At 43.1% G+C, this 27,606-nt stretch overlaps 1 protein-coding gene across 2 annotated transcripts; it reads right to left on the bottom strand.

Moving 5' to 3' along the window:
- LOC140069443 (receptor-interacting serine/threonine-protein kinase 4-like) lies at positions 1-25,974 on the bottom strand. 2 transcript variants are annotated; one of them, XR_011848792.1, is made up of 11 exons: positions 25,780-25,974; positions 17,157-17,475; positions 11,728-11,864; positions 9,763-9,812; positions 8,404-8,568; positions 7,415-7,524; positions 6,165-6,216; positions 5,968-6,071; positions 4,692-4,749; positions 1,539-3,346; positions 1-655 (listed from the first exon to the last, which is right to left on the bottom strand). XR_011848792.1 is itself a non-coding variant. In XM_072115144.1 (10 exons), exons 1-10 carry the CDS (start codon positions 25,911-25,913, stop codon positions 3,078-3,080), a joined length of 1,398 nt encoding a protein of 465 aa, XP_071971245.1. In that variant the 5' UTR covers positions 25,914-25,974; the 3' UTR covers positions 1-3,077. The 2 variants fall into 2 exon arrangements, 1 of the variants encoding a protein (XP_071971245.1); XM_072115144.1 differs by having other exon boundaries at positions 1-3,346.
- Between the last annotated feature and the right edge of the window lie 1,632 nt (positions 25,975-27,606).

Below are 27,606 nucleotides of genomic sequence, written 5' to 3'. Positions count from 1 at the left end.
TATCCACAGCTAACGGATCAGATGATTTCACAAACAACCTAGGGGTTCTAGTCAAATCTTTTTCTGACAAATTATTAGTAATTTATTTGATTTATGACACTTTTTTTAAACTTTTTATTTACGTCTTATTTAAGAACCTTTCTACAAAACCTGTAGATAAATCATAAAGAGATATGATGAAATAGAAACATGGCCAATAGGAGAATTATTTAAATCATGATGAATATGAAGTAGCGAGCTGAATTAGTAAAGCCTGAAGGTGAGAGGAGAGAAACAAGAAAAAGATAGGATGTGCTGTTTGCATGTAGCATTAGTCCTCATTCACACAGCCACGTGTTCGCCCTAACTGGATCTCGGGCGCAGCACACAGCGTCTGGAGAAGGGAGGGGGAGTGAGTGTTTCTCAGCCCTTCCCTCTCCATTGAAAGCTCAACAGCAGCAAATTTGGCAAAATATAGGACATGCGCTATATGTTAAGGTGCGGGTCGGTCACAGTATGACACTGTGTGGTCACCACGCCGTGACGGTGCCATAGTCGCCTATGGGGCTGTGGTCTGGCAGCAAATACGGTCATGTGCATGGGGTCTTACTCTGATTTTTTTTTTTTTTTACAAATCAATAGTTCTTGTTGTATGCCCAGCAGATTCTTTGCTATCCTCCTCAGTTTACAAAAGTCCCTTTTACCACCCATCTTTTCTGTAATGTTATTTCATAGTTGAAATAACATTACAGAAAAGATGGGTGGTAATTCCCCCCCCTGTATAAAATTACTCGTGTATAAAAATTTTTTTACTCGTGTATATAAATAACCTTTTCATAAAGCCCTCATATCATTTTATTTTTTGGAATTTTTTATTGTTAGATATAATACCTCTAGTATTTCGGGTTAGTTAGATCAGAAACTGGCAGTCGGGGGTTAAGTTTTTTGTACTTGTGATTCATTATCTATAAATGAGCAACAACTTGTGCACGTTGACAAGCCCCGGATGAAGCCACCTGGCGAAATTCGGAGTCGGGCTGTTAATGTCGAACGTGCAATCATTCTATTTTTATAAGGCCTTTTTATCAGAAGTTTTTTGTGAGTATATGAAATAAAAAGAAAAGTTTTATGCCAAACCCTATTGCACCATTGTGTGTTCTCTCTCTCTTTATCGGTGAATGGACTTGAAGTGTTCCCTTTCCGGACAGGAGCGGAACTAACGTTGGAGGAGTTGAGTTTCTGAGTCGGAAGACCGGACACTCGCACCGCATTTCCACACGTCGGGCTCAAAAGAACGCTACACCAAGGGGGGATAACGCACAAATAAGGTTTCTACTCGGGTACATGTGTTTGAAAATGGAGAGGTACTGTGTTTTTTCTTATTGACTATTTTTAATTTTTAAATATCTAATACATACGGTGGACGTTGATGCAGAGGGACTTTTGTGTTATTGTATTTCTACGTTTGGATATTGGACTTTTATCCGTATTTTTGTCTCTCTTGCACCGTTGCGCCATCTCCTACAGCGGATTTGGTTTTCTTTTTCTGTTTTCTATACCTCCTCAGTTTAGCCCATTAAAGGTAGTTGTTGTCTCATCTCCGTGCACAAATCTCAGTGAAAAATGTTTTTTTTTGCTTACAAGAAATTCAACACACATAGACCTCATTCACTTGGCCATATGCATTTTGCGGTCTTGTTTTTGCATCCATTTTTTGGCCCCCAAAAACTGATTGTGTGTCACCCATATGCCTCATATCTGCAAAAAAAAAATATGGTCTGGTCTCCCGGGCAACCCAACACAAAAACGGGTCGCATGTGGTTTTTTATTTGTTCCAATAGACATGCTATGGAGAAACTGTGCCGAAAAAAAAATGTAAAAATATATGACGTGCTATTTTCTACATTGTGGTCTCCTGGCCAGTTCATCGTGCGGCGAGAAATACGGCCATCGTTATACATATAGCCGTATTTCCCATTAAAGTCAACAGGGCCATGTTTTAGATGCATTTAGACGGCCATTTTTGTATGTAAAAAAAGGTTGTGCACATGAGGTCTAACTGCTATAGGGTAGTGGAGCTTATGTGATGCTGCTCTTTGCAGCTAACAGGAGAGACAAGTGTCTGTGCAGCTCTATGGATATAGAAATCTCCTGCCAAAAATAGTGAGGTAGAAGGGCTCCCCACTTCCCTATAAATCCCTCATTCCTAGTCTGCCATCCTGTATATATCCTGTGTATATTTTATCTGTCCCACTTTGCACCTCAAACTGTGTCATATACTTTTATGCAGCACCCTCCTCCAGCTCCTGCTCTCCACTTCCCTGCACAGCAAGGAAGCTGTTAACTCTTAGTGGTCATACATTTATATTTCACTGCTGGCTATACATTTATATTTCACTGCTGGTTTCTACTACTTATTCCATACTCCATATTCCCCAAAGTTATGAAATCTGCCAGGCTTGTCACTATATAGATACTGTATGTACATATTGTGCTTAGCTCAGCGGATGTATCTCACTGGATTTGCTTCTGAGGTCCCTTATAAGAGCACACAAAGCATCATCGTTATTGACTCAGATCAGGGCAAACACAGGAAAAGGTTAGTCTACGCCCACTCCATTGCTGCTGAGGAGTATTTCTGACAAGTAGCTTCAGAACATAAAAAAGGCCATAACTCTGGGAAAAAAAATGTGAGCAATATAATATGAGCATCATTCTGTTTGTTTGGAAAGGGGGAATCAACAGATATAACAATTTGGTAAAAATTCATTATAGAAATCAGAGTTAGACTTCAAATGATTTAAATGGAATACATCTACGAATGACAAAACAAGAGGAGAACCAGTTGACAAGTATGCAGTAGCACTTAATGCCAGGCTGCAGCTGCAAAAGTCTAAGATTTGGAGTGTTACTGTGAAAACCTGTTATCCCTTTATACATAATATTAACTTCTAAGAGAAGTAAGGATTCTTTTTTGGGCTCCACATGGTAAGAAGGAAGTAGTAGGACCGGGGAGTGTTTAAGGGCTAGTAGGCTAATTCATAGCCTTCATAGTTCACAACAAGAGACTGGATAAAGTGGACTTCATGTTCTGAATATCATCTCTTCACTTGATGTTTGATGTCTTTCAGGAATGTCATTAGTTCTACATGGAGCTGGTCCATGACCTGGATGAACTCCATACAGCTTTCCGGTCCGTTCCTGATCATCAGGTGTAATGTCTTCCTAATCTGTTCATGGGCGGATCCAACTTTGATAATGTCTAGTTCTTCTTGTGAGATTGTACGTCTAGTGAAGAGGATGTCTAGGACTTCATTCAGGTCGGGTTTAGCTTGAACTATATGACTTAAATTTGATTGTAAGAAATCTGTCAAAATAAATTAAAAGCATTATTAAATGAATATGTATAGCAAGAAAGTTTGAGAACCTTATAAAGTCATGTTTAAAAAAAAAATACGGAAATTGTTTAACAAAAATTCTATAGACCTTTGATGCCAGCATTGGTTCGGCACAACATGCATGACCTATGGTACTCACCTCTAGCAGTGGTCATCCTAACATCCTATCGAGCAAAGACTAAGGAGCCCATCTCTGGTACTGGCTTATATCAGTAATCAAGAGTCCAGCCTAAGACTAAGGCTCCATGCACTGCTCACCCCTCCCCTTTTCATAGGAAACAGTGTTGCAAGCTCCTTTTAGGGCACGGAACGGTGAGCACATGTTGTACCCGTTATACCCGTCTATGTGGAGGTATATCCGGCCTCAAATATACGTCCCTCAGGCTGTCGTGTGAATGGGGCTACTAATTCAATATTGTCCATAGAATAATGGTGACACGGATATTTTATGTTCCAAATTTTTATTTTTGTATATTCAAAATATGATAGCAATAAAAGCAGGAAACATGTATGGTAACACTATCTGGAATGGCAGGGCCTACGCGTTTCAAGAGCACATGGCACTCTTGCCATGACTAAGAGTGCCATGTGCTCTTGAAACGCGTAGGTTCTGCCATTCCAGATGGTGTTATGCTTTTATTGCTATCATATTTTGAATATACAAAAATAAAGATTTGGAATGGGAAATATCCGGTGCCGGAGTGAATGGATTTTTTCCATGGATTATATACCGAATCTCGAGGTCCGGACACACTCCATGGCACGGTGCTCCGTAGGATGAAGGTGAGCGGTTGAATTATTTCACTTTATACATGTAATTCCAATGCTGGCCCACTGTCTGCATGAATCTTCTTACTGATGTTTCCTTCTTTTTGTTTTCTGTACCGGAGCACATGTGATATCTGGAGTTGACTGATATGTAATGATATAATCCTCCGCTCACCAAGCTTTCTAAACTGCGACCCCACCACCATCATGCCGTATAATCTCTCTTCTCATTTCCTTTCATCCTGACCAATTTTTTATATATTTTGAAAAAAACTATTAAAAATGTGAGTTTTTCAGAAATTATTGTATTGTATTGCCAGTTCTGAGGTATAATACAAACCAATGGGCCACAGATCAAGTTTGTGTGCAGGTAAGGTAACTAATAGTTTTGAGCTTTGTAACTAAGGATTACGACTATATTACATGGCAGGGGGGGGGGGGTAATTGACTACATGACTCTTGCTTTAGCTTCAGAGAAGAGTCCATGAGATGGTACACGAACCTACAGTATGACCAGCTCGTTTTATACAGGAATAGGAAGCTTACCTGCGGCATCTACTATGTCCGGACTAGAGGTCTTTGGGGAATTAGATTCGGTATGACTCTAAAAAGAACGGAAAAGATTTGATTTGTTGATTAAATGGAGGAAATCTATAAGCAAATTCTACCTGGAAGAGGGACTTTATGAGAGTGATATTAAAGGAACCCTCCAGTCACAGCTGATTCAGTAAATCATGCCTTGTGTAGGGTCTGGAGGGAGGAGCAGGACTCCAGGTTCTAGGAATGCAGAGAAAAGGAGTCCTGCTCCTCCCTACAGGCATTATTCAATGGGGGACATGTATCTTAGGGTTTTTTGGGGTCTATAATTAAGATATTTGGAGACTTTTGTTAACATTGCATTAACACATTTTGTTAACACACTGTTAATGCATCTTGTGTGTATAGGGCCCAACTTGTTTTGTGGGAAAACCCCTTTAAAGAGGTCCCAATATTTATCTATTGGAAGCCACAAAGAGGATCTCTAACACTGAAGGACCGGTCTTGTTAATTGATGTCATTGTGTAATGCTTAGATTTTCCTCCGGAGGTGCTGCAGGAAAACTAAATACTTTGGGGCAGATTTACTTACCCGGCCCATTCGCGATCCAGCAGCGCCTTCTCTGCGGTGGATTCGGGTCTTCCGGCGATTCACTAAGGTAGTTCCTCCGCGGTCCACCAGATGTCGCTGCTGCGCTGAAGAGCATCGGAACGCACTGGAGTACACCGAGCCGGGCTGAGTGAAGGTAAGTGCGTGCCGAGCGACACTTTTTTAAAAAAATAATGCGGCAGTTTTTCCGAATCCATAGGGTTTTCGTTAGGCCACGCCCCCCCACATTTCCGTCGTGTGCATTCCGGTGCCAATGCGCCACAATCCGATCGCGTGAGCCAAAACCCCGGGGCAACACAGGTAAAATCGGCGCAATTCGGAAATATTCGGGTAACACGTCGGGAAAACGCGAATCGGGCCCTTAGTAAATGACTCCCTTTGTGTCAGGTTCTTTGTACAGTTTATAACACTGGAGCTGGAGTCTTTACAGAAAAGAGGCTGGTAATTTAATGGGGTAAAATCTTGTGACCCTTGAAACCCTGACTTTCATAATAAGGTATATGATAAGGACCCTTTTATGAGAGGTTTCCCAAGTAAATTTCCTTCGCAAATTCAAGAAGGAACCATTGTGATTATAGAAGTATACAAGCAGTAGGGAGTACGGCCTCTGTATTACAAGTCCCTCTAGCAATGAATATACAGTATGATACTATGTATTAGTTTCCCTCTTACATACATCTTTGTCTTCTTCGTCTTCGTCACTGACATCGGCGCTTGGTTCCCCCCTTTCGGCTCGATTTAGAATCTCCCTGAAAATGTTTATGCTGAAGGTATCACTGTCTATGGATAAAAGCAAGAACCATGAGATACTGGTTACTTCTGACACATGATGATACAGAGATGATGATACCGGGTGATACATCCATCACGCACCTGGGACAGACGGCTTGGGATCTGTTCTCACACAGTCGGAACGGCTTGATGTCTGTAATAAAAATGAACAAAATAATAATTTTTGGAAACAGTTTCAGTTACTTTGGGTAATTGGCACCTTCAGGACTAAACACAATTTCCGTTTTTGTGTGTCCTCTTTTAGTGGCCACATTTATAGGATATAATATTTTTAATGTATTTTTTGGTTAATTTTTTTAAACTTTTATTTAATGAACCTTTAATACGTTTGCTCTGCAGTCAGTTTTCTCTGCCCACCCCATGCATCTGGCTGGTACACCAAAGCAAACTGACTGTAAGAGGCAGGTTTACCTGACTGCAGGAGGCGGGGTTTGCCTGACTGCAGGAGGCGGTGTTTGCCTGACTGCAGGAGGCGGGGTTTGCCTGACTGCAGGAGGCGGGGTTTGCCTGACTGCAGGAGGCGGAGTTTGTCTGACTGCAGGAGGCGGAGTTTGTCTGACTGCAGGAGGCGGGGTTTGCCTGACTGCAGGAGGTGTTTTCATTTATTCACGTTAAACCTAGAAAAATATGCTAAAAAGACCTTAAAGGGATGTACATATTACAGAAGAAGGGCTTAAAGGGGGTTAGTGTGGTGACATGTTCACTTTAAATAGGGCATAACATTCTGATTAGTGGGACTCTAATTAGAAGTTTTGTTGACGGAGTGAGTATAATCGAGTCAATGTCTATGGGATGCCATACCGAAAGGCAACTATCAATCCTATGATCGCTGTTTCCAACAGAGGTAGCTCCACTGCCACTTTCTCTATTCACTATACAATGATCACTGAATTTTAAGTAGAGGCAAAAGAAGAAGAGAGAAGTATTTCCATTGTAGGAGTAACTCTCCTAAAAGATTGCACGAACATGAAATGTACTTCATAAAAAACAAAGGCGCCTCTACAGACTTACCAGTGGCACCCCCGCCATCAAAGGACAGCAGGTGGTGGCTAAGTTGATTATCTGTCCACTACTTCTTTCTAACTTACTGAATATACAAAGGCAAACTAAACAACCAGTTGGAAGATGCATGGCTGCACAATGAGACTACAAGGGTTTGTTTGTAGTCTGTTACCATGGAGATACATGGGTCTGCTTAGCAGCTGCAGCTTAGAATGGCCTGAAATCGTCAAAAGTTCTACAATTTTAATTTCAGATGAACTGGGAGAGTAAAAATTAATTTAGACATGGTGTGAGACTCATTATATAAAAAAGTGAACCATTTGCTTTACCTGAGAATGTGAAGAATTACGTTGTTTAAGTTGATTCAAAACATTAATAATTTCACTGTCAATCACATCCACATAGGCCGCATTCATTTCATTGGTCCGTTCAATAATGGCTGCCAGGTTGATAGAAGCAAGAAAAGTTGTTATACAGACTATTTGACAAGTATTGTCTCCACAAAGTTACACAAATTAGTAAAATTGTCACCATTGACGACACCAGAGCTATGAGGCACTTGTATATTTGGGGTAATATTGGCCTTTAAAGGTGATCTGTGTGGAAAATGTGTTAGTTGGTCTTGATAGAGCTAATTATTCTAGATCTATGCAGACCCTCTCATAATGCTACATGCATAGATGCTCGTCAGGCTGCGGCCCACCATAGCAAAGTCCACAGTGTCCTAAGGGTGGCGTGGATAGGCGTCTGGTGAGCTGTTCTGAAGGCCATGATTGATAGGTAAACCCCTTTCAGGCCCTTTGAAAGTTGCCATAATGACACTATCACACATGGCAATTGTCAGGACTCGGGGTCAGCACCAGGAGATCAAGCGGAGCAGGAAACGGGAACAGGAACAAGGAGCAGGGAACAACGCAGGGAGACTTTCACTAAGGCTATGAGCTCAAAGATCCAGTGGGGAGTGATGGGACAGGGACAATCGTCACAGCAATTAGTTCTAGCTAATCGTAAAACCACCAAAAATTTGGGTTTCTTACTTTTTAGGCATAATGCAGGTTATTAAAGTGCTAGACTTCCCCCAACGATCAATCAATGGGCGGTCTACATAATATATAGAGCAAGTGTAGGGTGTATCTCTTTAGTGGACCCATAAGAGGAGATACTAGTATAATAAATATTTCAATAGGACCCTTGGGGTGTACTTAGACACTTTACTTCTTACCCGGCTCTTATAAAACGGCTAGATGGTATCGTGCTTCAAAGTAAATCATACTTTGAGAACTTTTAAAAAAAATGTTATGAGGTGCTAAATCCTCACCGGAGAAGCTTGGTCTTTTACCAGGATCACCATCCCAACACTCCTGCATCAGCTCGATAGCTTCAGGAACCATCTTCTGGGATGTCCATAGGTTGACCAGTTCCATATCGGGACGAGATTTCTGATTTAGCAGAAGAAGCATTGTAATCACTTTTCTGTCTACATCTAAAACAGCAAAGATAACACGTCTTAACTACTGTGACATTTCCTACCAAACTAAAATTACATATTCACTAATATGACATTTTGACGTAATATGACATGTGAAGTAGATATCTTCATGTCTCTAGTTGGAAAGAACTTGGTTTGAAAGTACTTAGCAATTAATCAAAGAGGGAAACCACACACACCAGAAGAGTTACATGTTTGGTGTTTGAGGACAACTCATAGGTTTCTTCCAAAGAGTGGTCCAGTTATGTAGACATCAACTATCACTTCCACTTTGTATGACCTCAGAGAGACAAAACGTCATCTTGGACCTTGAAGAAGCACGTTCTGTATCCTCTCCGTCTACCCACGTGATGCATTTATCTCACGTGACATATTATTTACTGCACAGTTTCGAAAGTATGACCAAATGAAGAAAAGCCAATCACAACCGAGCACAGCACCCAGGGGGAGGTACATAAATACTCTGTAGTAATAAATTAGAGAATCTTACTGTGTGATTCTTTTGACTTGCACACATTGGGGCACACATTGGGGCTCACTTACTAAAGGTTCGAACGCTGCACTTTCGTCGGGTTTCCCGAATATTTCCGATTTGTGCCGAATTGCCCCGGGATTTTGGTGCACGTGATTGGATTGTGTCACATCGGCGCCAGCTTTCACACAAGAGAAATCGGGGGGCGTGGCCGTCTGACAGACGGATTCGGAAAAAACGCAGAATTTAAAAAAACTTTGTGTCACAAGATCAGCACTTACATGCACCCGGACGAAGAAGGTGAACTCCAGCGGACCTCGGCGCAGCAGCGACACCTAGTGGACATCGGGCACACGACCTTAGTGAATCCCAGCAGACCCGAATCAGTGTTAAACAACGCGCCGTGGGATCGCGACTGGACTGGGTAAGTAAATGTGCCCCATTGATTCGCATTAGACTAGAAGTTTAGATCTATAGGTCAACTAGGCCAGAAGGTTTTCTGCCATTAGTAATTGTAAAAAGGCTGTGAAGATCACCCCCTACCCCTCACCCAACTCACATATATGCCCCACCTACCATTGCAGAGAGGAGGCATTTTAGGTCAAAATAAAACAATGAACAAAATTCCGGCAAGTGCAGATGGACAATAATCATAAAAGTAAATGACTAATAACCCCGAAAGAAAAAAATAAAGAAAAAGGATGTGTGGGACCTACGTTGATAGGGCTCCTGTCCTGATAAGACCGACCATGTAAATATTGCAAAACTGCAACATAAAGAAAAAGCATTAAAAACACAAAAAGTGACTGCAAAATGAAAAACTAAGAGACTTCCTTCATTGTCAGAGAATTACAAATTCTGCAGTTTTCTTAAGGGTAATAATGTTTTTGAAAAAAGTGAGAAGTCAGGTGTTTTGATCAGTAGAGGTTCTCCAATAACCAAAATAAAGCGTTAAGTTGTCTCTAGAGCTTGGCTCCAGTTTATGAATGTTACATGGGGTTGACATGGGGTCAACCAAAATAAACCATGGATGGCAAATGTCTATGTATATGTAGCAACTCCACTTTCTTACAAATCACCAAACCAAAAAACATAAAAGATAGAAGCTTGTCACCGAAAAATGTATAGTAAACAAATGATACAGGCAGTCCCCGGGTTACGTACAAGATAGGGTCTGAAGGTTTGTTCTTAAGTTGAATTTGTATGTAAGTCGAAACTGTATATTTTATAATGGAAGTTCTAGACAATTTTTTTTTCTTTTGCCCCAGTGACAATTGGAGTTTCAAAATTTTTGGTGTAATTGGACCACGAATTATCAATAAAGCTTCATTACAGACACCTTACAGCTGATCATTGCAGTCTGGGACTATAGTAACATCCAGAGAGGTCACCAGAGGTCACAGTGGGCAGAGGGGTCCGTCTGTAACTATGGGTTGTCTGTAAGTCGGGTGTCCTTAAGTAGGGGACCGCCTGTATCTTTATTATTGCAGAAAAAGTTATGATAAAAATGTAATACATGGAAATAGTACAGCACGGAACGGCACTTTGTAAATAAAAAATTTCGGCATAAGTAAGTATTGTATTAATGTAACTGTGCCAAGAAGTATGATTACAAGCAAAAAACTGTTTTTACAATTTTACTGGGTTATCCTAACAAACATGTCAGATTAGGGTATCGAATAAACTACCTGTGCAGTGCCTGCCCCGACGCACGTTTCAGTTACTCCAGCCTAACCCTTGTGTAACTAAGAGCTTCACTGTGACACAGGTATATAGAGATACATCTCTCAGGGATCTCTCTATATCATATTATTATTATTACAGTAAAATTACATTAATAAAAATGTATAAGACAAAAAATAAAAGGTCATTCAAATGGGCGTGTCTGCTGCGTATCTGTAAAAATGTGGACGTGATGCCTGTGTTTGTATCCTTTTTTTTTCTTAACTTCCATACACCATCCGTTTTTTTTTCACGTCTGTACGCCATTTTTTTCACATATGTAAATAAAAACGGATGGGTTTCTAATCTACTTTTTATCCCTGCCCAGTTGGTTGCCTAGCAGCATTTGAGAAAAAACACTCTGCATATTCATTCATTTTTTTGCAGATCCATTGACTTCTATGGATGTACATGGTCCGCAGGTGAGCCAAGCTTTTATCTCACTGCACATCCATGAAGAAAACAGAAATGGAAACACGGAAACAATGGGTCAGTTTGCCATCCACAAACAAAAAAGAATGGGGAGCGGACATCAAAAACGTCCGTCTAAATGAGCCCTAAATTATACTATTTAGGATAACCTTAGCAATACATAAACTACACTGTCATAAAGCACTGAAGCCTCTCCTGGCAAATCACTGGTGACCGTTACTGATCGCATGTGTTTCAATGAAAATGCATATGTAATTAGGCTGAGCCCCGCCCCCAGACATTTGCATTGCATTTCTAAATGTAATATAAACACCTCATGTGACCGAATCCTAAACATTCAGATAATAAATTTTTTTATTTTCTTGAAAGTATTGTATTGAGTATCGTGATACTTTTCTGGGTATCGCACTCAAAATTCAGATACCGGTGCAACAATATGGTAGACTCCCTTCAAGTTACTCTACTATGTTCAATAGGTCACATATTACACTTCACAGAACACTGATAGAATTAACCAACAACCTCACCTGTAAATGTCAAACTCTTTAGTAGGCTTGTAAGGCATGGACTCTATGGCTTCGGGTGGCATGTAGGACAGAGTGCCCACTATCGACTGGTTAGATGAAACTGATGCCTCATTTTTAGCAAGTCCAAAATCTGTTAGCTGGAATGAGAAGAGGATTAGAAGATCTGAGCAAAAGAACAGAGTTTAAGAAAGCAAACTCTCAAACACAGGCCTCTCCCTGCCACAGGAGACGCCACTCACCACTTCCTGTTTTACCTAAAGGACATCTACCACTGGATTACTAGTGGTAGAGCAGTGGTGGCGAACCTATGGCACGGGTGCCAAAGGTGGCACTCGGAGCCATTTCTGTGGGCACTCACCAGACAGGAACAAATCCACCAAATCCTCCTGCAGACCCAGGCAACTTAAGAGAAGCTGCTCTCAGCACTATTTTAAAGAGACTCTTCATTGGTGGTTTGGAACTGCGGGAAAAGTGAGAAGGTGCGGACAGGACTGCAATATCTTTGAAGCTTATCCTGCTGGACCCTTCATTCTTCCTCCACAGAGAGACCTTGGAGAGAAGCTACAATGAGAGTCTGAATTTTCCCTCCTTCTTTCAACTGTATTTGTGGCATCAGATGCTGATACGATTGAGTGATGTGGAAGAACAGATAGCAATAAGTTACTGCTTAAAATGCCATGCTGGCACTTCACGGTAAATAAATGGATTTTGGTTGTAGTTTGGGCACTCAGTGTCTAAAAGGTTCGCCATCGCTGTGGTAGAGTGTCCGAATCAGGTTGCTTGTTCCGTCTAGGGGATGGGGGGGTACTGTTTTTTACAAGTTTTCTGGCATCTATAATAACGAAATATTGGGGATCATTTACTAAGGGCCCGATTCGCGTTTTCCCGACGTGTTACCCGAATATTTCCAATTTGCGCCGATTTTCCCTGAATTGCCCCGGGATTTTGGCACACGTGATCGGATTGTGGCGCATCGGCGCTGGCATGCAAGCGACGGAAATCGGGGGTGTGGCCGAACGAAAACCCGACGGATTCGGAAAAACCGCCGTATTTAAAAAAAAAAAATTGGTCGCACGCGCCATACTCACATGCACCAGGAAGAGATCAGTGAACTCCGACGCAACTCGGCGGACCTCGGCGCAGCAGCGACACCTGGTGGACATCGGGCGCAGGACCTTCATGAATCGCTGGAAGACCCGAATGCTCCTCGGAGAAGCTGCCGCTGGAACGCGAATGGACCGGGTAAGTAAATGTGCCCCATTAACTTTGTAAAACAACCGGAGGCGCTCAGGCTGACGGGGCCCAGGCACCTCTTGGCTATTAATTTATGCATGCCCCCGCTGCAAGCCGCCTCCTAGCCCCGGCCGGGGAATTAGGATCCGGCCAATGACAATGTCCCTTGGCATTTAAAAAAGAATTGTAATGAAAACATTTCCTATCACCGTACTCTTTACCTAATTGTCATTTACACTCTGAACTGTTTATGTACATTAGACTTATATCCCCTGTTTATGGGCAGAAATGATTTGTACATTTCTTTATGCTCTGATATTCATAATTTACCTACATTATCAAAGAATACGCTGTATTGCACTTGTACATTATAATCAGGGCTGTGGAGTCGGAGACCATTTTGGTGGAGTCGGAATAAAATAAATTGTTACAATAATCTCCCTGCTATATTTGCTGAATATGTTTTTCCTTTGAATTTTAGGAAATTATGGAATGTCCTTTAATTGTCTGTTCTATTCCTGATCTAAAGATGTAGGCTTTTAGTTGAGATGAATGTAGATGCACTTTTTGCTCATGCTCAGTAGTGAAGCTCCTCCCCTAAAGATCCGAGGGGAAGGAATGTGCACTTACAGTGGGTACGGAAAGTATTCAGACCCCTTTACATTTTTTCACTCATTGTTCATTGCAGTGCAAGACATATGAAAGACGTATACAGTGTGCAAAACACATGCAGGATCCCAGACTATGAGAAATAAGATTCTCTGGTCTGATGATACGGAGATTGAACTTTTTGGTGTTAATTCTAAATGGTGGAGAAAACCAGGTGCTGCTCATCACTTGCCAAATACAATCCCAGCAGTGACACATGGTGGTGGCAGCAACATGCTATGGGGCAGGGACAGGACCACTGGTTATGATGGAAGGAAAGACGAATGCGGCCAAGTACAGAGATATCCTGGATGACAACCTCTTCCAGTGCTCTGGACCTCAGACTGGGCCGAACCTTCCAACAAAACACTGACCCTAAGCACACAGCTAAAATAACAAAGCAGAGGCTTCAGAACATCTCTGTGTCTATTCCTGACTGGGCCAGCCAGAGCCCGAACCTGAACCCAATGGAGCATCTCTGGAGAGACTGGAAAATGGCTTCCACCAACGTTCACCATCCAACCTGAGGGAACTGGAGAGGCTCTGCAATGAGGAGGCAGAGGATCCCCAAATCCAGGGGTGTAAAACTTGTTGTATCTTTCCCAAGACAACTCAGGGCTGTACTAGCTCAAAAGGTGCTGCTAACACTGAGCAAAGGGTGTCTGAATAAATATGACCCCGTGATATTTCAGTTTTTCTTGTTTAATAAATTAGCAAATATATCTACATTTGTTTTTTTCTGTCAAGATGCGGTACAGAATGAAATTTAACTGGAACCTGTCAGCAGAAATTGTCCAGTGTGGTTGCATCTTTGAGAAAATCATCTTTAAGTATAAATTGGTTGTATAAAGTCAAGGAGGCGGAGATTTTAACACTGAAGTCAAGCTCTCTCTTCCTCAGAAACCCCCTTCACTGTCATTGATGGTCCTGCACCCAGAGGAAATCACTAACCAGATCTCCAGAAGTCTTGTGCATTATGTCACAGGGGAGGAGGTGTGGGAGGGAGCTTGACTTCCATGTTAAACTCTCCGCCTCCTTGACTTTATACAACCAATTTACATCTCACTTCAAAGTTGCTTTTGTGGATGGTGGAACCAAGATGGGCCATGAAATAAACACGATCTGGAAGGTGTTAAGATGTTAGACTACATACTGGTAATCATTTATTAGACCAATTTCTGATGACAGGTTCCCTTCAATGAGCAAAAAAAATTAACTTTTTTGATCTTATCAAATGACTATAATGAAACATAGAGTGAAAATTTTAAAGGGGTCTAAATACTTTCCGTACCTACCGTATCTTAGTGAGTGATCAGGAAAACCTGATTAAGGCAAGATTCAGTGTATATTCACTCTGTATACTGCTGTATGTTTTAGTTTGCTTTTCCTGTGAGTTCATGTTTGTAGAGATCCGCTGCTCTGATGGATTACATACACTATACATAGAATATGAAGGGAAAATTGTTTTCTAACATCTCAAATTTAGAAATACAGAAACATACACATAAAAAAGTTCTATAGGTACTGTATAGAAGCCAAGCCTTCTTGTGATCTAGCACTGCAGCATTATGATGTAAAACACTCCGTGAGCAGTTCCCAGAGATCAGTCTGATATTGAGAGTTCAACCATTCATCAGCTGACAGTGTATGAGGCAATTCCTCTATAACGGAAATTTGTTAGAGATGTTGCCCGTGTGGTTACTGCATTGCCACATTCCCAAGTCAGTGTATAGAGGCTGTTAAAATAATTAGCTTTAAAATAATTAGGTCAGACTTGGGGTCATCTAAGAAGGAGGATCTGATGGAGGCAATGCTCTTTCTAAGAACAAATTCATAGGGAGTCATTTATCTTAATTTTTCTTCCTGTTTTTTCTGTCTTTTTTGAGACTTTTTTTGGCGCATTGCAATTTTTGTGCCTTTTTGGGAACATTTTGAAATGTCTGCCGGACAGTTGTTTTTCATCAGTAAGACACATTTATCTTCTATTCCAGATGTGCAACATGTCGCAAATGACATTTATCATGTCAAATTAGCAACATTTTTTGGCACAAAAAACTCCAGTCTAAACTATACTTAAGGAAAACTTTGAAAATGGAAAGAAGTTACTTGCGACATTTTTTGCGACATTTGTAAAAAATGTCTCACAAAGAGATCTTTTAACACAAGGAAAAAGTGAGATTGCTAAATTACCACAGAAAAACTATAGGCAAAAACAAGCCAAAACAAACATAGATAAGATAAGTGACCCCCATAGACTAAAAAAAAAATATTATTCAGTACATTCTCTTGAAACCGTTTTTTCGTTTTTTTAAATTTTGTTTTGCAAAATTACAATTCATTAAAGTTGTACTTCTGAATTGTATTCCATTAAATAAATATTTATGTTCTACCTAAAAAATTTGGGTTTTGTATCGAAATGGTGATAAAAAGCCTTATTATTACAGGCAGTCCTGGGGTTACGTACAAGATAGGTTCTGTAGGTTTGTTCTTAAGTTGAATTTTTTGGAACTGTATATTTTATCATTGGAGTACCAGTCAAAAATTTTTTGGCCTCTGTGGCAATTGGATTTTTAAAATGTTGGTTTGTCATAAGAACCAGGATTAACATTAAAGCTTCATCGCAAACACCTTTAATAACTATTATAACTCTTTATTCTAGTTTAAGGCTAAAGTATAGTACATTACTAACATCCAAAGGTCCGTTTGTAACTAGGGGTCGTCTGTAAGTCGGGTGTTCTTAAGTAGGGGACCGCCTGTACTGTAAATTTTTCACTTAAATATGCCCCATGTATGTGGGAGTCAGAGAAATAGAGGAGTTGGAGGTTTGTCTTAGCGACTCCACATCCCCGATAATAAGTGTGCAACAGAAGGCTGTCTCATCATTAGCAGTAACGGGAGTGCTGTGGGGGAGCCCGCTAGGTACAGTCCATTCGGAGAAAAACTAAATTTAAAATGACCCAACTGAACAGGATCTCATGGACTTTATGGGGCAGATTTACTTATCCGGTCCATTCGCGATCCAGCGGCGCGTTCTCTGCGCTGGATTCAGGTCCGGGCGGGATTTATTAAGGCAGTTCCTCGGAGGTGGCGCTGCTGCGCTGAAGTTCCCTGGAACGCACTCGAATACGCCGAGCCGAGTGAAGGTAAGTGCAAGCTCCGCAACACATTTTTTGTTTTAAATGCGGCGGTTTTTCCGAATCCGTCGGGTTTTTGTTTGGCCACGCCCCCCGATTTCCGTCGCGTGTATGCCAGCTCCGATGCGCCACAATCCAATTGTGTGCGCCAAAATCTCGGGGCATTTCACGGGGGAAATCGGCGCAAATCGGGTAACACGTCGGGAAAACACGAATCGGGCCCTTAGTAAATGACCCCCCTATATGTGAGTCTCATGTCATGCACAGAGAAAGTGAATGAAAAGATTAGAACTTCTCCTCGAGTGTTTGTTTTTACATGAGTTTACATTGTGCATTAGCAGGTAGACCATCACATCACAACATATTTGTTGATGAAGATGGAAAGATAAAGAACGAAGAAGACTTTACACTAACCTGAACATCTAAGAACTTGTTTAATAAAACATTGTGGGGCTTCAGATCACGATGGATGATCAGCGGCTGGAGAACGTGGTGGAGATAATTCATACCCAACGCCACTTGGTGAAGAATCTGGAACCTCAATCCCCAAGGGACATTGTCAATGCGATGAAAAAGGGTATAAACGGAACCGTAAGGCATGTACTCCATGACCAGGCCATATTTACATTCAGTCCTCCCTTCTATCTCATATATTCCAAGCAGACGGAGAACATAGGTGTAATTTGCCCGTAACATCATATTTTTCTCCTTACGAAGGCTTTTTGAATCAGCACTGAAATAAAAAAAAATAGGTTCTATAAATAATTACAGGTATTATAGAAAGGTCTGTGAAACGTTTAGCACAAAGGACCCCTTCCCAACATGTGACGTACTATTACGATGGGTGCGGGTGCATGGAGAGGGCTCAAGGGCTCAGCCCTCTCCATAGCCGGTAAGTTTATACTGCAGCAAAGGCTTACAGGTAACAACCTCGTGGGTGTTAACCCGTCCAACACTGCCAGCAGCTTCAATAAAGATGGCAGGGCATGGGCGCCACCATCTTGGCGGAGATCATCACTCCACGTGGCGTCATCAGGGGCCAACGATCGGTCGCCATGACAGCCTCGGCCTTCTGAAAATACCAGAGGCTGTCTTGTTTTAACCCATTCAATACAATGTACAAAGTACCCTTGGGGGTCTGAAAAATAATAAAAATTAAAAAAAGGTAAAAAAACTAATTATAATTAAAAAAAAACATAAAAATTCAAATCACCCCCCTTTCCCTAAAACTGATATAAATATAAATAAACAGTAAAAATCATAAACACTTTAGGTATCGACGCGTCCGTAAATGATCTATCTTTAAAAATATAATGACAGTTTTTCACTGATTTTAACCTCGTAAGGGAAAATAGCACCCAAAGTCGAAAATGGCACTTTTTTTGCCATTTTGAAAATCATTAAAAAATTCAATAAAAAGTTGGAGAAGTTTAGTTGTAAACTAAAGTATGAAAAAGTTATTAGTGCCAGAAGATGGCAAAATATATATTTTTTTTTGTAGAGGTTTACATTTTTGTAAATGTATAAAAACATTATAAAACCTATACAAATTTGTTATCCCCGTGATTGTACCGACCCAAAGAATAAAGTAGACATGTCATTTTGAGCGCACAGTAAAATCCATAAAATCCGAAAACAATTTCACTGCATTTGGAATCTTTTTACTGCTTCCCAGTACACGGCATGGAATATTAAATACCATCACTATGAAGGGCAATTTGTTACGCAGAAAACAACCTCACACATCTCTGTACATGGAAAAAATAAAAAAGTTATACATTTTTGGAGGTGGGGAATGAAAAATAATAATGCAAAAACAAAAAAGGGCTGCGGCGGGAAGGGGTTAACCAGTACCCTGGTCAGCCATACCCACACCTCGTAGAGAAAGTTTTCAAGGCTATAGATTGGCTTACAGGAACAAGAACTCTACTTACATTTTCTACACATCAGAGCAAGTTTACTTAAAGGGGTATTCTGGGAAAATAAACGTCAGATACAAAAACCCATAATGCTATAAGTAAATGAATACAAAAAAAACTCAATGCCATGAAGCACACAATGGGGTTTAAATATTTTGCTTTTATGTTACACAAAATTTTATGGGCTTTCTAAAGTAGGCGGAGTTGTCTCCAAGATGGCTGCCACAGGATACTAAATCTCCCATGATCTCTCTGTTCTCAGCTCCTCCTAGTGATGATTTAACAGACTGTCCTGCTCTGTTACCATAGTAATGATGTGTAACTGCCATCACATTGCTCTACTGAGATGACCTCTCGCCACAACACTGGCCATGGTGGACGCACTGCAACCAACTGACTACAGCCAAACATAGCGGTGATAACATGACCAGGCCTGGCAGCTGCAGGACATATGATGTGGACATGTGACCAGTGTCCCTCTGTGTCTCCATTTGAATATGAACTATGCTTATTATAATTTCTTTCTTTGGTCCCTACTCTGGCCCTCTGAAGAAGCCACCAATTAACAGATTTATATCCCAAGACTGAAGCTGCTCCAGGTGCACTGTGGTTGTGCCCTCACACTTTGTATGTTTTCCATCTGCTATGACTGACAGCTGTGGTATTAAACCAGAAGCCAGAGGCCCATTACAACTTTCATCAACCTCTGCAACTTTAATTAAATGTTTTTATTTTTGTTCTATAATGAAAAAAAAAAACATTGTGCAATAAAGGAAATGAAAAAGTGTAACATTCCGTTTTACGTAATAAAAAGTATATCAATTTCTACTGACTCTGAAAATATAAAGGGAATAGGATGTAATGTCTTTAGCAAAGGCCTTATAAAAGGAGAAGAGACCCTAATATTCCCAGTCAGGTAACTATATAAGGTTTTTGTATTTTAGCTTTAGTTTGTGAAGCTTTGTCTACCACCTCAGTACCCAACTAAGGATCAGGAACTTGGTGTTTCTTACAGAAGGGTTCTGCACAGAGATAAGACCTTCTGCCACTCATGTGAACAAATATTTTTAAAAAATTCTAAAAATTCTTGTACCACTTGTGAACTACATCAACGGCCCCTTACCCTAGCTCATCAGTGGCCAACTCTGTACTGACGATAGGCAAGAACCCAAAAACAGCAGTCCGCAGATGGCCGATTCTGGCTTTTTGGAAGGAATAACTCTGGTTTGGCTACAAGAATAGGAAAACTCCTTGCAACAAAAAAAAATTTAAAAAGTGTATGAACTCTACTTTGGCCCCTTGTTCCAGCTCCACAATGTTCTCCAGTTCTTCAGCACCATAGACTTGCCTATATGTGCCGGCCCGGGGATCAGTGCCACAGAACTGGAGACCACCGTATCGCTGAAACAAAGGAGCCGAAGCAGGGTACCTACACTTTTTTTGTTACATCTGCCCCAATACCCAAGAGGTTTTACGGGATTCCTGGAAAACCCCTTTATATGTCAGAAGCTCTCGAACATCTCGAGTTGCTACCTTCCAACATGAAGTTCTGGTGTCATATATTTCCTTTCTATCACCAAGGATACATATTTTGAATAGTTTTTTCCAAAGTGTAAATGGAGCTCACATGACCTGGATGTTCCCATCTTGGTTAAACAGGACGAAAATGAGAATACACAGGTGCTCTTCCTAATTACTAGTGATGGGAAGTCCGGCTCTTCTTAGTGAGCTGGATCATTAGGCTCTGCTCACTAAGAAGAGCCGGATCTTCCGGCTACTGAACAGCTCGCTATAAAATATATGATAAGGACCCGCAGGCCAGTCACTCCATGCCACACCACTTTTAACTTGACTTTATTAGGTTAAAGGGGGCATGGTGAGCCCATTAGGGGCAGGGGGGAGCTGACTCCAGTGGTTCATGTGAAAAAGCCGACTCTTCATGCTGGCTTATTCGCGAACGACCCATCACTACTATTTACCAGGAGGGAGCCCTGCAGTTATGAAAACAAAGTAGAAGGGAGATTTATGGTTTTTCCGTAACCGTGGGAGTGATGTAAATAGGAGAGCTCCTTGTGTAAACAGTTTCTTTTTCACTGGTATGGGCGTTGGAAACAGAATGGCCAAGTTTAACTGTTTCAACAACTTTGACCACCTTGGACAGGAGAAGAGAAGGTTTATTCAGATGTGAGATGCAAGCGGTTGTGAAGATAAAAGTTTCCATGTCATTACACCAAATGGTGGTCTCTACTAGGAGTAACAGTCAATCTCCTGACCACTGTATTGGCCTTTTACCTCATCACAAAGTACCTAAGCATCTGTCTTGGTATCATGATTAGAGAAGAGCGGACCCGAACATTAGGTACCATGTCCTTCTTTCAGCTCTGCCGAACCCAGACAAGATGCTTGATGGGCTGCAGAGCGGCCAATCAGAAAGCTTTATGCCCCTAGCAACTAGTCATGGCTGTGATTGTCCAGGTGGACACATCATCGGTTCCCCTCCTCCTGCTAAGCACATAGGCTGTGGGGAGAGATGCAATGCGCTGCATATGTCGCTCAGGCGGAGGCTGCGGGATGGAAAGACGTAGCTTGCTACCTCTTTCCATCCTACATTTTTGGACAAACAGGATGTTTAGTGGCCACATGGAGGCAACAACTACATGTCAAGGTATACGCTAAGCGCATACATCAGGTGCTTTCCTGACGTGTACCTTTGGGTACACAAAGAACGTGATGTGAACCCAGCCTTAGGCAGAGCTGCTGAACAGAGGACACCGAACCAAAGGGTGCGTCCACTGATCACTAATTATGACAAAGAAGTATAAGTGTAAACCCTTCAACTTCAACAGAAGTGTAACTTGAAGTTTTTCATCCCCAAAGTGATGTCTTCTAAAGAGGACCAGCTCAAAGTCTGGGCTAGTACCACAGAGCTTCTAATTCTTTTAATTATTAAAGGAAACCTACCATTTTATTTCATGCATTATGAAGCAAACATACCTTTATCTGCCAGCCCCTGCCTCCCAGTATACAGCCTGCCAGCCCCTTTCCCAAGTATACAGCCTGCCAGCCCCCTGCCCCAGTATACAGCCTGCCAGCTCCTTGCCCAAGTATACAGCCTGCCAGCCCCTTTCCCAAGTATACAGCCTGCCAGCCCCCTGCCCCAGTATACAGCCTGCCAGCCCCTGCCCCAGTATGCAGCCTGCCAGCATCCCCTGCCCCAGTATACAGCCTGCCACAGTATACAGCCTGCCAGCTCCTTGCCCAAGTATACAGCCTGCCAGCGCCTTTCCCAAGTATACAGCCTGCCAGCCCCCTGCCCCAGTATACAGCCTGCCAGCCCCCTGCCCCAGTATACAGCCTGCCAGCTCCTTGCCCAAGTACACAGCCTGCCAGCCCCTTTCCCAAGTATACAGCCTGCCAGCCCCCTGCCCCAGTATACAGCCTGCCAGCCCCTGCCCCAGTATGCAGCCTGCCAGCATCCCCTGCCCCAGTATACAGCCTGCCACAGTATACAGCCTGCCAGCTCCTTGCCCTAGTATACAGCCTGCCAGCGCCTTTCCCAAGTATACAGCCTGCCAGCCCCCTGCCCCAGTATACAGCCTGCCAGCCCCCTGCCCCAGTATACAGCCTGCCAGCTCCTTGCCCAAGTATACAGCCTGCCAGCGCCTTTCCAAAGTATACAGCCTGCCAGCCCCCTGCCCCAGTATACAGCCTGCCAGCCCCCTGCCCCAGTATACAGCCTGCCAGCTCCTTGCCCAAGTATACAGCCTGCCAGACCCTTTCCCAAGTATACAGCCTGCCAGCCCCCTGCCCCAGTATACAGCCTGCCAGCATCACCCTTCCCCAGTATACAGCCTGCCACAGTATACAGCCTGCCAGCTCCTTGCCCAAGTATACAGCCTGCCAGTCCCTTTCCCAAGTATACAGCCTGCCAGCCCCCTGCCCCAGTATACAGCCTGCCAGCCCCCTGCCCCAGTATACAGCCTGCCAGCCCCCTGTCCCAGTATACAGCCTGCCAGCTCCTTGCCCAAGTATACAGCCTGTCAGCCCCTTTCCCAAGTATACAGCCTGCCAGCCCCCTGCCCCAGTATACAGCCTGCCAGCCCCCTGCCCCAGTATACAGCCTGCCAGCCCCCTGTCCCAGTATACAGCCTGCCACAGTATACAGCCTGCCAGCTCCTTGCCCAAGTATACAGCCTGCCAGCCCCTTTCCCAAGTATACAGCCTGCCAGCCCCCTGTCCCAGTATACAGCCTGCCACAGTATACAGCCTGCCAGTCCCTTTCCCAAGTATACAACCTGCCAGCCCCCTGCCCCAGTATACAGCCTGCCAGCCCCCTGCCCCAGTATACAGCCTGCCAGCATCCCCTGCCCCAGTATACAGCCTGCCCCAGTATACAGCCTGCCAGCCCCTTTCCCAAGTATACAGCCTGCCAGCCCCTGCCCCAGTATACAGCCTGCCAGCATCCCCTGTCCCAGTATACAGCCTTCCCCAGTATACAGCCTGCCAGCATTCCATGCCCCAGTATACAGCCTGCCCCAGTATACATCCTGCCAGCATCCCCTGCCCCAGTATACAGCCTGCCACAGTATACAGCCTGCCAGCATTCCTTTCCCCAGTATACAGCCTGCCAGCATCCCCTGCCCCAGTATACAGCCTGCCACAGTATACATCCTGCCAGCATCCCCTGCCCCAGTAGATAGCCGGCAGCCCCTGCCGCCATCCCGGGCACCGCTTCCCCGTCCCCCGTGGTAGAGATAGTTGATTAAAAAAAAAACTCACCTTTCCGGCGGCCCCCTCAGGTCTTCTGCGCGAACCACCCGGCATCAGCAGCGGCGGCAGCTCCGTGCAGCGCACAGCTCTGATGTCAACATACATCAAGCTCTGACGACCGCTGACATCAAGAGTGTGACAATACCATGTGACGTCGCACTGAGTTTTTTCTGGTAAAATTAGGGGCCTCGGCTTATACTCGAGTATATACGGTAATAAAAATATGCAATAATTTATGTAAGAGTAGATTTTCCTCTCGGATTTGTGTGTCTAATACAGTGTCCTTGGAATGAATGAGTTACTCCACAAACAGATCTACATACAGAAAGGAAACCAGATATGATTTGTGGTTTTTACAACCTGCTGGGTGTATACTTTGATCTTTCAGTTAATCTTTCCTCTTGGATTGGGATAGGAGAAATTCTCTGTAAATCCAGGGCAACATTTAGCCCAATATCCACAGAAAAACACACAAGTGAACGTGCTAAATCAGAGAATCGTGGTCTGTGTGGTGGCTGGATTTTGTGGACTGCTGTTTTGTGGACACTGTTTCTGGGATTGGACTCCAAACATCATAATGATATATGATGCAAGGAGTCACTGCTGACCTGCAGATCAACAGCGCCAAACTGTTAACTTGATTAGGTTACAGTGTTTTTGTGGTGGATCCTTGCATCATATAGCACTATGATGCTTTGTGTCATGTCCCTGATACAGTGTTCAGAGCTGGAATTCTCACCTATCTACACTCAGAAAAAAACAGTGGTTACTGTAACTTCAAATTTTAAAACACAGTGGAAAACTTAAAAGAAATCTACCAGACAGCTGACTCCCGAAACAGGTTACCTTCCTATTTTTGGTTTTAATAGGTTCGTTTTTGAGAAAAATGTTGTTTAAAATTATGCAAATAAGCCTCAGGGGCTCTTGAATATGTCACAGAGACTCCTGCTGGCTCCATTCATCATCTGTGCCTACCTTCTCCTTCCCCTTCCAGAGAGCTGGTTAGAAAAATGATAGAGCCATATGGGGCTTCTGTGGTGGGGCTAGGATAATAAACGCAAATAACACGCACGTGAAAAAACGCTAATGACTCCTTTGCAACAACTGACCAAAAACGCATTCCACACTGACGTGATCTGCAACGCAGGTGTGTGAGGACACTAATATTAAGCCGCTAATATTAACCCCTTACCGACATGTGACGTAATAGTGCGTCACATGCCGGGTGCGGGTGCATGGAGAGGGCTCACGGGCTGAGCCCTCTCCATAGCCAGTAAGTCTTTGCTGCATATTGCTAGCACCGATCGCGGGTGTGTTCCCGTCCATCGCCGCCACCGGCCTCAGAAAGTATCATTGCTCCTCATCGGGGAGCAGTGATCCGTTACCATGACAGCCTTAGGTATTCTCGTTTTAACCCCTTCATTCCAATGTGCCATCGCATTGTAATGAATGAGGAGGAAAATCTCCATATCACTGTAGTATGACAGGATATGATAGGATTGATCAGACAACCTAGGGTTAAAGTACCCTAGGGAGTCTGAAAAATAGTACAAATAAAAATAAAAAAAAGTTAAAAAAAATATAATAAAAAGACATAAAAATGTAAATCACCCCCCTTTTCCTAGAACTGATATAAATATAAATAAATAGTAAAAATCCTAAACACATTGGGTAACGCCGCGTCCGAAAATTCATGATCTATCAAAATATAATAACGTTTTTTCCCTGCGTTAAACCCCGTAACGGAAAATAGCGTATTGTCCAAAGTAAGCGCCTGGCGGCAGGGCACGGGGGCGATCATATATGTGTTTCCATTACAACGTTTGTCAACGCAACACAAACGCCAAATGTGGCAGCACTCTCAGCCTACTTAATTGAAGGGGTTGTCCAGTTATAGCAAGTTAACTTGTTGATCAGTGGGTGTCAAAGTGATGGCGTCCCCATAGATCACAAAATGGGGTCAGCGCCATCTGTATGGCGAGCCAAGTGCTGAATGAAGTAACCGGCGCATGTCCCACTGGCTGATCCCGTCATCTCGGATGCAATGGACCCCCATTCTGGTAATACGTGGGGGTCCCATCGCTAAAACCCCCCCTCCGATCAGGAAACTGGTATCTAAGACTGGAGAATCCCTTTACACAGAACAATTACCTACTAAATTATTATTTGGTTGTCTGGCACAAGTACAGTAGAAGTGTAAATCATGATCGACATACAGTAGTTTTACATAAAATAAAAGACATAAGAAACAACTATGAAGAAAAAAACACCACCATATATCACAGCACATACAAGCGCACCACGTGACCCGCAGGCCCCGCCCACCCCGGGCCGGCGCTGCCACTTACGCGGTGTCTCTGAGGGTGTTCTTCAGGGCGATGTCCATCCCCAGCCTGGCGCTGTGCCCCCTGTACACCACCCCGAAGCCCCCGCTGCCCACCAGCTCCAGCTGGGTGAGGTCTCCGGGCGGCAGAGGCTGCATGTCCTCCCTGCAGCTCACACTCTGACTGACTCAGGGCGGGAAATGACTGAGGGAGGACCGGGTGTCGTAATCCCTGATAGTCCTGACAGCTAAAGGAGGAGACAGGAATGTCCTCTCACAGCCTCTGCCCTGCGTGTACACACGAGGGGAAACACAAATATTAGCTTCAGTAATGAGGCGATTTTACCATTATTGATAAAGAAAAGTTATTTTCACGAGACAAAATGGCGGCTGCCGCCTGTAGATCGCTTCTGACTGAGATTTTTATATAAAAGTTTGTGCCTGAGAAGTAAAATATCTGTGGGCATCACTTTTTGGCTACTTATAGTCCCCTGTAATTTTTATACTAATCTGACGCACGCCGGCCGTGTTAGTTACTGAGGTGACAATAATAAGTAAGCGTCTTACGGTTTCCGAAAACAAGGATAAATGCAAACATCCGCGTTTTACGCCATGTGTGATCCTTGTGTCACAAAACCTGATGCGTTCTCATTATTTACCAATATGAAAGACTGCACGTAGACGTCATGTTTTGAAACGGATTTCGGTCCGTTTTTAAACAATCCATCCAAAAAAGCATGTGTTTTTGACCACATTACCACATCTTTAAGCTTTTATTACATTTTTTAACTAGCCCTATGTGTCCTGAAAAAAACGCAGCAAAAAATTTAAGATAGCACGCAAAAAACGTTATGGCCCTTAAACCGACACGTACAAAAATTTGCTTTACAGGCCACGTTACTAAGGGGGTAATAAATGTGGGCCCATTGTTCCACTGTTTCCGGCGTATTTCAAATTTCCTATTTAGTCCTCCGTGTTCCAGAATACTAATTATTTAATTTTGAATCTCTACAATTAGGTGGGTGGAGCCTGATTGTATGCTAATTAGGCCTTCCACTTCCAGTTTTGTGCCAGAGCCTTCAGCTGTACATCGAATATTTTTTAAAAGCAATATATTTGAAATTCATGGACATACAAAGAGGCATATGCAACATCCCCCACCAGGGCCAAGCCTTTTCTTGGTGGCCTGGAGACAGCCAGAGTGGCTGGCGGTTGCGGCCTAGGCACGCTGATGTCACGGTGCTTGGTATGGGGATCGGAGGGCTGTCCTACAGCCTGGCAGGTCTCCAGCAGGTGGTGTGTGCAAGAAATGATGTAGTGGTTACTCTCTGGGGCAACCCCTGAGGTGTCTGTAGGATGAGTCCCTGGGTGATGGATGGGGAACCCGTGGTGGTAGACAGTCGTATCCAGGGATCAGACGGAAGCAACGGTGTGCAAATCAACTTAAAGTTCTTTATTAAACAGCAGATTCTTTATGCTGGAAAGGTCATGGAGAGTCGATCCAAAGGAAAGGTGCATGCAGCCTGATAGTATATGCAGCCTGGGCTTGTTCAGATGAAACTGCGTCCAAGTGTTGGAAGCTACAGTTCTCGGCTTAAGTCTCCAGACTTGCCCTGGGTGCCAGGCAGGAGGCCTGAGGCACTAGAAGTTCCTGGGAATAATGCCTGTGGCTGCACTGAAGGCGTGCTGCTCACTCTCCTTGGGATAAGACCATGTGCTCTCACCCAGCAGCAGCTTATATAACCCTTTATATAACTGTGGTCAGGTGGTAGCACCTCTCCAATCACCTTCCAGCTTGTATAACAGACACATCATTGGATAATTGCATACACCAGTTAACGGTTGCCTTGCC

The sequence above is a fragment of the Engystomops pustulosus genome, chromosome 7 (assembly GCF_040894005.1).
Source record: "Engystomops pustulosus chromosome 7, aEngPut4.maternal, whole genome shotgun sequence".
Classification (NCBI taxonomy): Eukaryota; Metazoa; Chordata; class Amphibia; order Anura; family Leptodactylidae; genus Engystomops; species Engystomops pustulosus.
Note: the sequence above shows the minus strand (reverse complement) of the source record. Positions and strands in the feature narration are given on the sequence as shown.